Source organism: Telmatherina bonti (genome assembly GCF_933228915.1).
Source record: "Telmatherina bonti genome assembly, chromosome: 4".
Lineage (NCBI taxonomy): Eukaryota > Metazoa > Chordata > Actinopteri > Atheriniformes > Telmatherinidae > Telmatherina > Telmatherina bonti.
The window spans coordinates 24,353,807-24,369,487 of NC_136622.1; the positions used below are offsets into that span (position 1 = coordinate 24,353,807).

General features: G+C 38.5%; 1 protein-coding gene across 1 annotated transcript in view; it reads left to right on the forward strand.

Annotated features, from left to right (window-relative positions):
* cacna2d3a (calcium channel, voltage-dependent, alpha 2/delta subunit 3a) overlaps positions 1–15,681 on the forward strand; it is a gene marked incomplete at its 5' end in the record, with an annotated part of 116,015 nt that overhangs the window by 22,612 nt on the left and 77,722 nt on the right. The window contains one exon of the mRNA XM_079239162.1: positions 4,357–4,473. Coding sequence (XP_079095288.1) covers positions 4,357–4,473 — 117 coding nt within the window. The remainder of the gene's footprint in view (positions 1–4,356; positions 4,474–15,681) is intronic.

Genomic DNA, 15,681 nt, shown 5'->3' on the forward strand with positions numbered 1-15,681 from the left:
TTTGCTGCTGTTGTCTTTTTGTGTCGCTCAACTTTCCTGTGTCCAGGAAGGATCATATCTAGATGCTTAAACACCAGAGATGCTTGGACATATTGCATGTTTCCTGTAGTGCAGGGGACACATTTAAAAACACGCTTGCTGACAGTGAAAATTCTGTCCGCTGTTTTCACTCCCCCGTCGTTGCACTTGAGAGCAAAACCGAAATGATCCCACACTAAAGATTAAAATGAAGTCGAGGCATCTTCAAACTTCAAGCTAGAGCTACACATTTTCACGTGTTTGTGTGTGTGTGTATGTGTGTGAGCAACAACAACCAAGTCCCAGTGAGAAGAGTGGGTGAGAGCGGGTGGTCGGGACACAAAAGTGATCAACATTGACTTTCAGGGGCGAGCTTTCAGCTTCCTGCTGCAATGTGCACGTGTGATGTGAAGGTGCTGCACATCTAGATTTAGCTCTTAAAAATATTAATAACAAAAAATGTTAATAATAAAAATATTGGCTAAATTTTGCTGCTTATGCTGAAAGATGAGGCGGCACAAGTCAAGCTCTCAAGCCTTGTTCCCTGTGAGACTCATTCAGATTATCCTGCTAAACTTGATGAAATCTGGGAATGATGTGAACATTTTAGCAACATTTTCAACAAGCTTTCTCTTTTAAATCTCTACCATCTGTTTGCTCTTCCTTCCTGTTGGAAAATAGAAATAAAACTTTAGGTTTTTAAGTATGCTTTAGGTCATGTCATACAATACCTGGCCAGAGAGGAGCTCATAGACAACTATTCTCCATCCAGATATTGTTAAACATAAAACTTGCAACTGGATGTTGGTTAGGATTGCTTCTCTCTTTGGCATGGAGACACTTACGCACAACCGATACTCATCAAAGAAGCCAGGATCTTATTATTTTGTTGTCCCCTCATTCACTGAACGGTTATCATGCTCTGGCAACTGAAGCTCTCAATTTCCAGTGTTCTTTGCCCGTCTCCTTGGCTTCTCTGTGACGATGATGTGATGTGAGGAGGATAGCTTTAGGCTAATTGGGCCTGGTCTGCTCTGGTCAGCCTGACTGAACATAGCTCTGTTGACAGCTTGTGGTCAGCTGGACCCTGTTAGCATCTCTTTGACCACACAAACATGATCACAAACACAAAAACACCTCTGGTCAGGCTGTAGGATCTCTGTGTTCTCCTTGTATCTGTGTGTGATACCTGTCCGGTTCACAGACAAGAATTTAATGGAGCTGTAGAAAAAACACATTATTGATTTTAGTAGAAAAGACTGAAAGGTAATTTTTAAAACAAGAATTATTATAAACTGCTACTGCATTCATGAGATCAGGCCTTTCACTTTGAAAACCAATCAAAGAAGAAGGAGCTGTAGACACTAAGAGGGATGGAAATAGAAACGAAGAAATACAGAATTAGACAGAAGAAGAAGCTCTTCAGGGAAAATGGACAAAGAAAATTGGCTAAGAAACCTGTCAAGCCAGTTCAGGTTGGAGCCGCTGCTAAACTGTCAGCCTTAACAGCCTACCGCCGTCAGCAAGGAAGCAGGATTGGTTTAAAACCTGGATATCCTGTTCCTCTGTCATACAGAAGTTGTCAGTCAGCCAGTGGGATTAACATTTGGATTCTCGTACTGTTATGGTCACTGTGATTTGGGATCTGAGTCATCAGCCAGTCACTTTGATTGGCCACACACAGGTTGCAATTAATTTCCACCGCTGTTGGATGAGGGAGTAAAATTTGTGTGAAAAGCAGCAATATTCAGATGCTCGAGTTTTTATTTTAATCTAACAACTTTAGTGAGATTTGTTTTTATTTCTCTTCTTCCTTTTTTTAACCACAATTTTGTGGTGGATAATACTGTGTTTTTGTCTCTTGGAGGGAAATTTTAATCCACCTGTTTGGCTGTGGCGTGTTGAAAAACGAAACCAACTCATTTCCCATCATTTGTCACTGAGCAGCGAAGGCACCATCTCTGGTTAAAGTAACACTCATTTCTAGCATGTGATTCATCTGTCACAGACTCCATTCTACAGGCTGCTCATCACCATGAAAGTACCGTGATAAATATGACCCTGTTTTCTTTAATCACTAATTGCTATGAAAAAAAAGTTCCCATCCAGCACAACACTTATTTTAGATTATTGTACAGAAGTTCTGCCTTCACATGAATATGGTACCTTCAGGCGTTTTCCCCCTTGCACTTACCTGGTTGGTTTTATTGATGAATAGGATAATCAGTGGTTTTGAATTTAATCTATTACCATCCGCAGGATAAGTCTATTTCAGTTGTAAAGTATTCAGCTAAATGGAAATCTTGTGGTTTTAAGCTGGCTCACTCTATTTTCTTCCTCCTGGAGCACTGCACATGGAGTTTCCCACACTCTCTGACCTTCCACTGATATATTACCCTTTCTTCTCTTCTGCCATTTTATTCTTCTATTTCTTATTTTACTATTCACACTTAACTTGTCTCAGATTTCCCCTCCAACATGTCTCTACCTCCATCGCCAACCACACTGTCTTTACTCTCCTTTTCACATATTTTTTGTCTGGTCACGTCATCTGTTTTTAATCTTGTCACCCGTTTCGCCTTCTTTTTCTGGATCTGCTTCTCATTTAGCCTGGTAAATTTGCAATGCTTTCCCATCATCTGTCATACAATGTAAACAGGAGAGAAATGTACCCATTTCTCTGAAAAATCCCATGCTTTGTTTTCTTTTTGGCTTGACATCGTTTTCACCGGGGAATTTGTCTTTCAGTGGCACTGACTTTTCCGAAGCGATACTCCCTGCAGACGGTGAATTTTATCTAAGTTTTTCTTCTCACACTAGTCACATTCAGCGAAGAAATGTACCCTTATCAAAAGTTTTGGTATGAAGCAAATGCCTCTCTCTGTTTTGCGACGTCCTGCAGTTTTTTAGATGATTGCCTAAATCCAAAAGCTGCTGCCTGTGTGTGATGCCTTCCCCATTCCACTCCTCCCACCGTGATCTCTCTTTCCCTCTCCCTGCTACTCATGTGTGTCGCAGTACAGGAGTAGTTATGGGGCATGCAGGCTGGCATAACATTAGAGAGGGCACACTATGCGATATAGCAGTAATCTTCTGTTTAATCCTCAGAGAGTAAAACAGCCTTCTCCAGCTTTCCACAGATTTTTCAAATGTTTTTTTTTCTTTTCCATTTTTTCTTTTACAATATACCCACTTACTTAGATCAGTTGTGTGTGTGTGTGTGTGTGTGTGGCATGTATGGGTGTGGAATTAATGAGACTTAATGTCACGGTTCCCGTTTAAGGCGCTAGCGTAGCCAGTATAGTTTTATTGCCGAATAATATGATTTTGTGTTGTGCTGATACAGACAGTAGAGATGTGTCTTCAACACTTGGAAATGACTGATAGTTGTCAGTTGAGCTAATTTAAAAAAAAAAAAAAATTTTTTTACTTTTATTTAGATTAGTTTGTTGAACTAACTCCCACTAAGTTATGTTAAGCTTTAGAATCACTGATAGTCTATTGACATTGAAGTGTGTATAAATGGAACTTCTCTTGTATTTTTATGGCCAAGCGCCGTGACCATTAATTGGTGTTATATGCATAATATACTGAAAATAGTCCTTGCCATCTTGAAGTGATAAATAATCCTTCAAAAAAATTCCTGGATTCAGTTGGTTATCTGGATCACTTCAAAATTCAATGAAATTTAAGGTAGCACAAGACCCGATGTGGCAAAAACCCTCTTTGATGCACGTAACAAAGAGTCTTGAGGCGTTCACCTGGACTTTAAATCCGCTAATTGCAAGTGTGATGTCAATGAGAAGCAAGCCCACCTCAACTGACCTTAATGTACAAGTACAGAAACCCACAGATGGCCTTTGTTCACACCATGACTGATCAGAGCTCTTTTAATGACACTGAGAGTAATTACTTGATCTATGTGGATGGGAAGGATATATTTGCTGCTCTGTGTGTGTCACCTGTTGACTATGTGTTCATCTGAATAAACTCCTTTCAGTTCCTTTCACATTTAATCTTTTCATTCATGTTCAACATTTATCATTTTTATTGATGGTGTACTGCTAGTAAAAATGAGGTCAAATGCGAATGACGTGTTCTGGCATCTGGTGTACGGTTGATTATCAAAGCTTTTCCATTCATACATAGATCTGCAGGCACAAAAACGAGAATATGTAAGCGACACTGATGAAACCAAGTTGTCAGTGAGAAGTGAGTGTGTATGGCAACATCTTCCCTCAGAATAAGCAGTTTAGCAAAAAGAAAATGCATCATATTTGTTATGCAACCGTTTCAGCAATTATGACCCAATTATGTGAATGTTTATCTGTCTTTCAGAAATACAAGGAGTTTGAGCGTGCAGTGCGGGTGGAGGAAATTGATGGGCTACAGCTGGTAAAGAGGCTGGCAGAAAACATGGAAGAGATGTTTCACAAGAAAGCCCAGGCTATGAAGGTACTCAATCTTCATCAGTTAAATCTCAACATCCAGTAAAACAACAAACATATATCCTTTGAAATGTATATCTTTACCTATACCTACAATTCCTATCATTAGAATGCAAGACAATATAATAAAACAAATGAACTTTTTCTCTAAGTAAAGGTAATTGCCTGAACTAAATGTACAAAGTGTGTTTCAGACCACTCTGCTAACTCTATTTGACGTGTGAAGATGCAGATAGTGTCACAGTTTGACGGTGAAGACAGACACATTTTGAATTTGGTGTGTGTATGTGTGAATGCAAGGTGTGAAGGAGCAGGCTTTGGAGATGTGGTGACAGACTGAAAGAAGCTGTGATCTGTAAGTTGTCGTTGAGCTGCTCAGACCAAGCATGTCTGAGAATTGCATTCCTACAATGCGTTTAACAAATGGTCACCAGAAAGACGGTGTAGTGTTTGTTTTGGGCTTTTATAGGTATTTCTCAGGGATCTTTAAAATGAAAGGAGACAGGTTATACTGGACTATTAGTATCCTGTGGTGGAAATGAACTAACCCCAAAGCTTAAAGCAACACTACATCATTTTCTGACCTTCAAACTTTGTGCTTCTTTGCTGGCACACTGACATCCATTATGAATATTCCTTGGGATGTCTTTGCCCTGCAGTGTCCTGAAGCTGAGAAACCACACTTCACAACTTTTGTTTTTCAGCCTGGTGCATCACATTACAACTGTGTTTTCCTTTATGGCACCGTGCCACACACTAACAACTGGACATCAGCACACTGGCTTTTTTTAAATGTGCACCATGGCAGGTTTTCTTTCTTTCAAAGAAAGAAAGAGATAGGACAGAACCAGAGATAAGACAAGCGTCAATAAAACAAAAGAGCAGAGCTGATGAGAAAAGCTTCAATGGTTTATGATGCAGGACGCAAAGCCATGATGCTGTGGATAGATAAAGCACGGATCTCTCAGCTGTTCTGTGCTCTGGAAAATGATAAGGAAATTCCTGGATATTGGTAGACACACGTCCCTGCTGTCCCTACCCAATTTTATGCCCATGATTTGAAGGATGTGTTCACTTTTTTCCATATCTTTTTGTAAGTACACATGAACAAGTAAACTTTGAGAAGCCACCCATCCATGCTGTGGCATCTCATTATGTGTGTGTGTTAATGTGTGTGTGTCAGTATTGTAACAGGTGTCCACAGCGTTCTGCCTTTCTGGCTGCAGCTCTAGCTTCAGGTGATAGATCCTATCAGCACAACATGGTGCTGTTAACAGAAATTGGATTTTTCTCTGAGAGTCGGGTCCGGGGATACAAGCTGAAAGGAGGCGAGGGAGAGAGAGGGGCACAGCAGATAAAGCCTTTCCATGCTTTAGCTTTGCATGTGTTTGAGTTTTTTTTTCCTATCACATGAGACCTTGTTCTGTTTGTATCCATTTGAATACTTTCACATGTTCACATTTTCACCTGTTCTCGTAAACAGTAGTCTTCAGACTCTTATGAGTCATTTGGCATTTCACAAAGAGGACTTTTTCTCTTATAAGATTGTTGTTGGCATAAAATCAGTGCTCTGATGAGGTCCTGCTACTCTTCTGTGCTAATCAGTTTTACATTTTTTTTAAAACTTATTATAATTAAAAAAATGCCACATACTTTTAAAAACAAGGATAATCTTATATTTTTGATATTCCTGAAAATAGCATTTTTACTCTATCTGAACAGTTTGGTACCATACCATACCATACCATACCATACCATACCATACCATACCATACCTTACCATACCATACCATACCATACCATACCTTACCATACCATACCATACCATACCATACCATACCATACCATACCATACCATACCATACCATACCATATTAATTTATAAAGCACTTTAAAAACAACATACAGCTGACCAAAGTGCTGTACAGAAACAGCAAGTGAACCAAAACAGCTTAAGAAAATAAAATAACAATAAAATGGTACAGCTGCTTTATGACATGGATTTTTTCCATTTAGCGGCGAGATTTGATGCTTTGCATTTTGTAAAATATAGAAGTTGTGTCTGCCATCTTCATTATGCATTACACCCTGCAGATAGAAAGACCCGGTTAACTAATGGCTTCTGTAAAGTTCTTGCCTGGATGCTGTTTGTCTGATGATTGTTCTTCTCAGAGGGCTTTTTGTGCCTGTGGGAGTTTGTGAGTGTGTATGAAGTTACAGTCATGGGAGTTGATGTCAAGAGGAGAGGAGATAGTGGTGATCTGTCACAAAGACAGATAAAAGCTGTATAAGGAAAAGTAAGACTACATGTTGGAGGAAAAGAATTTGAAAAGTGTAGAAGATGGAAAGAAAAGCCAATGTACACAGTACTAGTCAAGTTTGGCTGCACCTACTTTTCACATTTAATGGGTAGGTGTGTCTAAACTTTTGACTTGTAATATATGTATCTATGGAGATTTTTTAGTTCACCTCCACCTTTCTCACTTTCAACACCAACTATTGGACTTGTGGGTGAATCAATAGTTGCGAACATGTAATGGATCCTCACATGAGTACTTTTCCCTCTACTTTTCCATCTTGCCCACTTTTTTGTCTGCCTTTATTAATAAATTCACATCACTCTGGCCTGGTGAGGAGTCTTTTAGCTTTTTTTTTTTTTAAAGCACCCCCCTCTCCTTTGTCTGTCTCTCCCCTCTCATCTCCTCTCCCCAGCTCTCTGCTTCTTGCTAAAGTATATGTGGTGCTTCAGCGATTCAATTTCCGTGCAGGCGCTCTTCCCTGCCTGTCATCGTGGTTTTATCTCCTCGTCTCCTCGTCGATCCCCCCTCTTTATCTCTCACCGCCACCTGCTGCGAGACAGCAGCCTCTGGTGCTGTAAGAAGGTGCACCTGCAAATATGTGTGTCTATGCTCATTGACGTGGTTGGTATTTAACAGGTCTTAAGACGGCATATAAAACAGCGCGTTTTTTTGTCGCTATGGAAACCGAACGGAGAGAGCGCTGGAACTCAAACTCAAACTCAAACATGCGTTTAGGTGATAAAAAACAGTGCCGTTCACATGTCTGATGAGGATTCAACACTGTAACACTGTAGAAAGCTCAGTAAACTTGAAATACCCCTTTAATGACTTGATTGAATGAGGTGGGGAGAGTGACATAATTGATGTGTGTGTGTGTGTGTGTGTGTGTGTGTGGGTGTGTGTGTGTGTGTGTGTGTGTGTGTGTGTGTGTGTGTGTGAGTAATTACTTTTAGAATTGGTTCTTGATTGTGTTCATGTCGGAATTGTCTTTCGATTGTCATCTCTAGGTAATTGTGTTGAATAGTTTTTCTGTGTGTGTCTGATAGAAAATTCAGCTTTGGGCAGAAACAGTTGCTTCTTGTAGTTGCTCCACTATTAAAGGTAAAATTAAAAGAAAAAACTGTCTTTCAAAAGTAAACATTTGCTTGTGAGGGATGTAAGGCTTACCTTTGGAGGGTTTATATATGTAATGTAAATCCATAGACCTTTATGTGTGTTTGTTTATGCCTGGGCTGAGCAAGCATCTTAGCTTACCATTGTTACTTTTTTAATTACTATTACCTTCATCATGTCCTGAGTCAGCGGGGTATTATTATTATTACAGTCTTGATGATTACAGTCCCTCCCTGCTCCTCCTCCTTCCATCTGAAAAAGAAGTTTGTGTGCCAGCTAAAAATGGTGGCAAACATCAGACGCTTAAAGAAACAGTGGAGGGCGTTGTTATCAAAGTTGAAAGGCGTGGAGTTATTGTAATGTCCTCTTTGAAGTCAAGCGCGACTGTGTTTCATGTGACAAATGCACTTCAAAGCACAGTGGATGCCTTGCTGCTAGGGCTGTTTCTCCTGTAATGGCATTCGCTCTCTGCTCTACCTGCTGATATAATTTACCTGTGGCAGCTACGCCTCTGTAGTCATCAACATGATTACCAGAGTACAGGGGAAGTCTGCATCAGTGTACTGCATGTTGCTGACTTGCACAGTGAATTTCAGTTTCAAATTCAGCATTTTAACACTGTGCTGCAACACATTCCCTAAAAGAGATCATATAAATAAATATGTTTTTTTCCCCTCGCATTAGTTAAAATGTACAAATATTAAATGCAGGTTTTTTTTCTGTCCTGATTTTGTGTTTTTGATAATCGAGTCATGATGCCAAGAATTGCATTGTATTAAATCCATGTGTTCATAAATTTAAATTTAGAAGAAGTTTCATTGTGTGGTTGAAATAATTTTGCTGCAGCAGTAAAACCCTAACTTATCCATTTTTACAGTGAACATCTTTCACCGTTTTAGGAAATGTTACTAACCTCTTAGTTTTGTTTATTTTAGATTTTCTTTTCCACATATCAGGATTCAATTCACATTTTCTGTAACGGACTGATGACCTGTCCAGGTTGTACCCCAACTCTTACCTGACGATTACTGCGATGGGCTCCATCTTCCTCATGAACCTGATTTGGACCAAATGGTACAGGAAATGAATAAATGAAGGAATAATTCAAATCTTAGTGAAACTGAATTGAATTTTACTTTTCTAATTAGTTCTTAAGCATGGATAATTAGAGGCAGAAAACTTAAATTGGGTTAGTTGGGTTAGTTTTTCTTATTTTATTTGTTAAAAGTCAGAAACACCTGTTTATTTATTTACTTTGACAAGACATTTTAACAACACATAATACATTTTTGATCAGAGAGCTGCACATCAAGCAAAAATCAAAGTAACTGAAGGAATCTTGAAAACAAATAAAACCAAGAAAATTAATTTTAAACAATGAGTTTACTTACCCCACACCCCACTTCGCTTATTTTTCTTCAGTTTTTAGCTAATACTTATTAAATAATTGCATCTTCTTTTCCTTTCTTCTCTCACAATAGTCTTTACTCAGCTTTTGTAGAAATAAGTCATGTAATATTAGATTAAGAGGTACACAATTGCAATTAATCTTCTCAAAATGTCTTCTCAAAATGTCTCAAGTCCATTTTATCTATTGCCGTGAATAGATTAATTTGAAATTAATTTACTTGAATATTCAATTTTTCTTGGTTTAATAGATAGTAATAAAAATGCAGTGTAGAAAAAGTATTTTTTAAATGTAGGTTAATCTGGATCTTTTAATTTCTTTCATCAGTGTTCACTTGCACATAATCATATTAAAGTTAATATTGTAAATCTGTGGCCTCTTGTCTTAATTGTTTTGTATAAATTGCTGTTGATTTGAGCTGGTTTAACCATAATTGACCTTCATACTCATTGTTTACGTATGTTTTATGCCCTTTACGTTTACATTCTTTTACATAAATGCATTTGAGCTAATTTGAGCTAACTGTGACATTACTGCCTTGCCCATTACAATATTTACAAACTATAATCCAGGTGGAAATAGCAGGACGGATGGCTTAAACTGGTTAAAAAGATCTGAAATGGAACACCAAAGCTTTTCACATGCTTTGGTTTTAACAAGCTTAAACTGCTTTTTGGGAATTGATAAAACATTTGTTGGCATGTTGTTGATGTGCAGTTTTAAGGTTTTCTAGATAGATTAAGAGGCTGCATAAATAGTTGGAGCAGAAATAGGCCCAATGTGGACCTCTGGGGTACACTACAGGTCCAAAGCATTGATTGAGAAGAGTCATAATCAATATTAATGGCAAAAGCATTTGTTAGTCAGATGAGACTTGTGTCAGTTTGGAGTATTGCCTTGAATGCAGATGCGTTTCTCTAGAAAGGAGATCAGAATGTCATGGTTCACTTTATTGAATGCTGTAGAAATCAGCAGTACGAGGGAAGCAGACTCAGCAATGAATGAAACTGCATTAAAAACTGTAAAAAGAGCTAAATCAGGGCTTTGGTTTGATCTAAAGTCATATTGGAAAACCCTATGTGATAATAAAACTTTAAATTTTCAATACAGTAGCTCTTATTAGAAAAATATCAACAAAACACATACATGCACATACATTTTCTGTGCTAATTATATTTAAACTTAAGCTCCACTGAATAATCCACCTTCTGCTGTTACAATTACTTCTAAAAAGATGCAATTTTAACCTAACCTGGCCTTTGTAAGCGTTTTCAGAAGTGTTTGAACCTACAGTTTCACTTCTTTGCTGTGTTTGTTTTGGTCTGACTGGCTGTGATCCAAGTGTGGCACACAGTAATTTCCTGGAGATATACAGTATATCCCCTCGTTACAATAGCTGCAGCTGGCCAAAAACCATGTCCCCCATCACTCAACAAAGGTAAAGGAGAGTAGAGATGAGCCTGTAATTAGTTTTCTTTATGAGAGGCGGCATACAGCCAAGTGTTTCTCATTGTTAAGTTGTTGAATTGCTGTATGTTGTGTAGTCACCAATTTTTTAGTGTGAGTGAAGGGTAAGAAATGGAAACCTGATCCAACTGTTAGAATCCTTAGATGGATTAATTTAAGTTGTATGATGTTTGTTCATCCGAGTAAATCAAAGATTTTAGAATCTTTGGATCACTTGGCAGAAGGTGTAACCAAACATGTATGGATATGGAAATACATGAAACAAGTTAACAATAAAGAACGAAACAAACATGTTGTATTAAATTGCCATCTTGCTTGTTTGTTGGTGTAGAATTTTGATAAGATTTGATACTGTGTGGTCATTCCTTACACATCAATGGTCACTGATGTCACCGCACTGGCCCATCGTTTCCCTAATTTCAGCTGCTGTCCTCTGTCTGAATTCATTGTCATGTCTACGAAAGTGTGCAAGTGTGTTCCTGTAATGGGCAAGGCAGAGCCAGTGAATGTCAAAGGAAGCAACGATCTCCCCATTCTGCTCCACTCAGGTTATTTTTCTGTTCTGAGGAAATCGACGAGAGAGGCGTGGAATGATATTGCAGAAAGATGCTATGAGCATGTAGGTAGGAGGAGTGGGAGAGGCAAATGTCAAGAAGAAAAGACAAGTCAAATGTTCAGTTTAAGCATGAAAATTAAAGCGAGTAGAAAGAAAATGTGACACAAAGACAGGGGAGGGTGGGGTAGGGTTGGGATAAGCACTTCATATTCCCTATCAGTCAGCAAAACTGCTGAGAACTGTCAACTATTGATTATTGGGGCTTGATGTTTCAAAGTGTACTCCTCCCCTTCATCTCATTGTCTTTCCCTCTCTCTTTCCTTTATCCTTCGTATCTGTCTCTCCACCATGATCTGCCTACTTGGCTTGGACCCAAACTAAACGTGCAAAACAGAGGAAGCAAAGGGTCACAGAGCGCTTTTCCATTTTGTTGATGCTGCAACTCTTCCCTGGCTGGTTTGACAATATTAATTGCTGTCCCTAGTACTATTGATGGGCTCACCTTAGCCAGCTCAACTCAGCCCATTCCAGACCTCTGGCAGAACCAAAACCCACAGGACCTGCCCTGCCATGAGGCCAAGTCTTACTTAGCATTTCCTGACTGAGGAACCGCTGTACATCTCCAAATTATTTAAACACATTTCTTAGTGATTCTGTGTTTGTGTCCTCTATATAAGCTAGTAGAGATATCTCATATGAATTCTAATCTCTTACATGCTGTCAAGTTTGGCTGATTTATTTATTTATTTATTTTTCATTTCTGGTCTTGACACATACAAGTTGCTGTTTTCAGGTCATTTGTTAAGTAGCCTCTATATTTGTCCAACAAATTTGACAAGTACAGAAAGAAATGAAGAAAAGTAAAGCACAGATGCGTGCTAAACCAACAGCACACAAAGACCTCTGGGGAGGTTTCTTTTGGAGTCTTTTTAGAACTCTAGCTGATGCACTCTTGTTCTGGGTTACCTCAGGAGAATGTTCAGATTTAGGCCACCCCCCCACCCCTTTGGTGGATTGAATATGCCGAGTCAAGGCTTAATGTACTGCAAAAAAAAGGAAAAGACTTCCGCTACCAGTCAATAATGTATGTGACCCCCCTCCTCAGCCACTCCTCCCCTGCTCTGACAGCAGCTGTTAGCATAGCTCAGCTATATATTACGGGCTTTGCGAACTTTGACGGATTTAGTGCTGCATCTTTAATGAACAAGCATTCGCTCAGGTCAGTGGCTTCAGCCATCAGTAAACCCACCACACAGTGAGTGGTTTGCATGAACAACAATAAGCTAATCAAATCTGACGTCTAAATGAATAGGATCATTTATGAGCTTTTAAAAGAGTAAACAAGCCGAATCCTTTCATAAGCAAAACATAATTGCAGGATGTCAGATAATGAGAGGGGTTAGATGAGCGTAAATGTCAGGAAAAATGGGATGTGTGGTGAAGGTGGGTGGAAAGAGGAATAATAAATTAAGAACACAATGGATGTTTTATTAAGGTATAATTCAGGGTATATGTACATTAGCGAACTGAAGAAGCATTTTTTAAGGTTTCTCTTTTTCTTCTTTTAATTAGAACAAATTAAAAATGCTGTGATCAGCATCATAGATTGCTTGTCATTATTTTTGCTAAAATAAATTTCCTAGGAATTTTTTGTGTCCTTCTGATAGGAAAAAAACTTGGAAGATAGTATTTGGTAACATCAAACCAGATGGGTCATGTTTAATCAGATCTGTGCCAAGCATTAGGTTGTGCAGGACAGAAAGGAACTAGCAGACAAATATTGAGAATCTGTAATCACATCTAGTCTGGTTAGCTCTGTGTCTTTAACATTTACCCTGTCAGTTATGGTTAAGGCTTGTGAAAGTGAACGTTTGTATTCAAATGTGTGTGTGCTTTCGAGGAGACAACGGGGTCCGCCTCTGTGACTGTGTCAGTTTAATTATTGTTGTCATCTCGCAAGCCTCGACAGAGTCCCGACAGAGTGACTCGAGACGGAAAGTAATTTCCTCTCTATTTAAACTGCATCCCACACTTTGGCAGGACCACCTATCGAAAAAAAAAATGCGACGTGCTTATTTGGAAATATGCCAGAAATACAAACGCATGCAGTCAGACAGTAGGCGTGCTTGTTAGCAGCACACTTTCAAACACATTCAAACACTTACACATACCTGGAATGCTCATCCCCGTGAGTTGCTGAAACTGAAATTTGCAGGAAAAGTGTCCTTTAATCTCTAATCTCTGCTTTTCCAACTGAAAAGCCCCTTTCAAGAGTGAAAGTCATATTTACTTTAGAGGTTTTGCCATCTTACTGCTTGGTAAGTTACACTATGTGAAAAATGCTTGATTAGATAATACAGCTTAAAATCAAGTTAAAATTGAACATCAAATGATATATTTTGGATTATTTTATTCTTTTTTTATTTTCAAATTCTACACTTATGTGTTTCTATGCCTGGCCTTCCTAGCTACTTTTCCCTCTGTGTGTTCTTGTCGCTGTTGTGCCGTAAATTTAGTCACTGTTGAGTAAATGAAGGAATCTTGAATCTTGAGGTGTTTACATGATCATTAAAGTTAAAAATAAATGCAAATATCTTTTTTTCTTTTGCTGTAATCCTTGATAGGATGTAGTTCTTTGTAGTGTAGGGTTCATTTCAGTTTACCATCAGTCATTTTAAATCAGTACAATTTCCTCTGTAACTCATTTCTTTTCACCTTCTGGTACTTTTTCATGGTTCAGTTTCGTCTCATAATAATAATATTCTATTTGAGTATTATTTGGTTAAAACATCTAATGCACCAAACTGACATGATGATCACAATCCATCTGTGATAAGGCTTAACTTTCATGTGTTCAAAGGAAAACAGTTCTTCTAAAGCTGACCAATGGCTGCTGGTGGTTTTTGGTTCCTACACAACAGGCTGATTTAAAGCTAAAAACATGTAAACCAAACCAAACAGTAACAGAAAACAGAAATAAATTAAAAAAAAGAAAAATGTATCAAGACACAAGGATCAACACACAGTCACTTGGATAAAAGTTTGCATTTCTTCCTCTTACACACCATCCCCTTTTCGTCTGCTCATGCTCGTTTGTCCACCACTACTCCACCCACAGAAAGCTGGCCTTTACTGGTGTTTATGTCTTATATCATGTTCTTCTTTCGCTCAAAGTATTTTGCCAAAACCCGGATTTTTCTTGCAGTGTGTTTAGATGATGCATTTTTGTGCTTACAAATTTCATTGATATCATTTAACTGGTCCCAAACAAAACAAAAAGACATACATTTTTACAGTGTGCAAGGCTGAACTATTCCTCTTTTAGTCAACAGCTTAGTTGTCAAAGTAACACAACGTATTTTTCTGACCTTAAGACTTTGTGTTTCCGACCCGTTTTGTTGGCATTTTGACACTAGTTACATTCCTGGAGCCATTTTTGCCCTACAGCACCCCGAGGTTGCAAAACTGCACTTCAAAACTTATTATTAATTTTTTTTTTTCACCCTGGAACATAATGTTACAACTGTGGTTTCCTTTATGTTACCATGTCACATGCCAACAACTGGCTGCTTTAAATATGCACCATAACCAATTGAACAATGAAATGCAAGAATACATTACTGGATGAAGTGAGCAAAGAAAGAAAGAGAGAACAAATGCAAAACTGCTCAGTGGGCTGCTACTTTAATGTATCAGCTCAGAGTACGATTACCACTCGCACATGCACACACAAAAGAACACAATCAGTGGAAAAGTGTGTCAGTCCACACTGGCTTCACAGACGGCGTCTGGCATTTTGTTAAGAGCATGAGGCTAAGTGTTCAGACCTTTAGTGAATGTTATTCTCTCATTCTTATCTTTCTTTGTTCTGCGAGTATGTTTTGCTGTGAACATCCAACAGACTTACCTGCCTGAGGTTTTTTAGTGCATGTCATTGATTGGAAATTCAAATATGTGTTCAAATAGTCATGTACACACGTACAGTTATGCTCTCGCTTTTCTAAGCTGTTTCTTTCTTCTTTTTTTTTTTTTTTTTTTTTTTGTTTTGCGAGAGTGGAAGATATCCAGAATGTTTTTGTCTTGCTTTTTTCTCTCAGTCTAAGAAAGAAGCAGAAGATATGCATTCATGAATAATTTTCTGAATGAAACCATTCAAAAAATGACATGCAACAATATGCCGTGGCCAGGTGTGTTGCTGGCATGAAGAAAATGATTGGCCGGAGTCTAGATTACAGTTTTCACTTCCCAAAACAGCTTGCCTATATACACAGCAGCAGTGCTACACACACACTGACGCGTGGCTCAGCTGAAATAAGGCGGCTGATTGCAGTAGTTTAACCGCTAAAGCCATTTGAATGGAAATGTGAAATG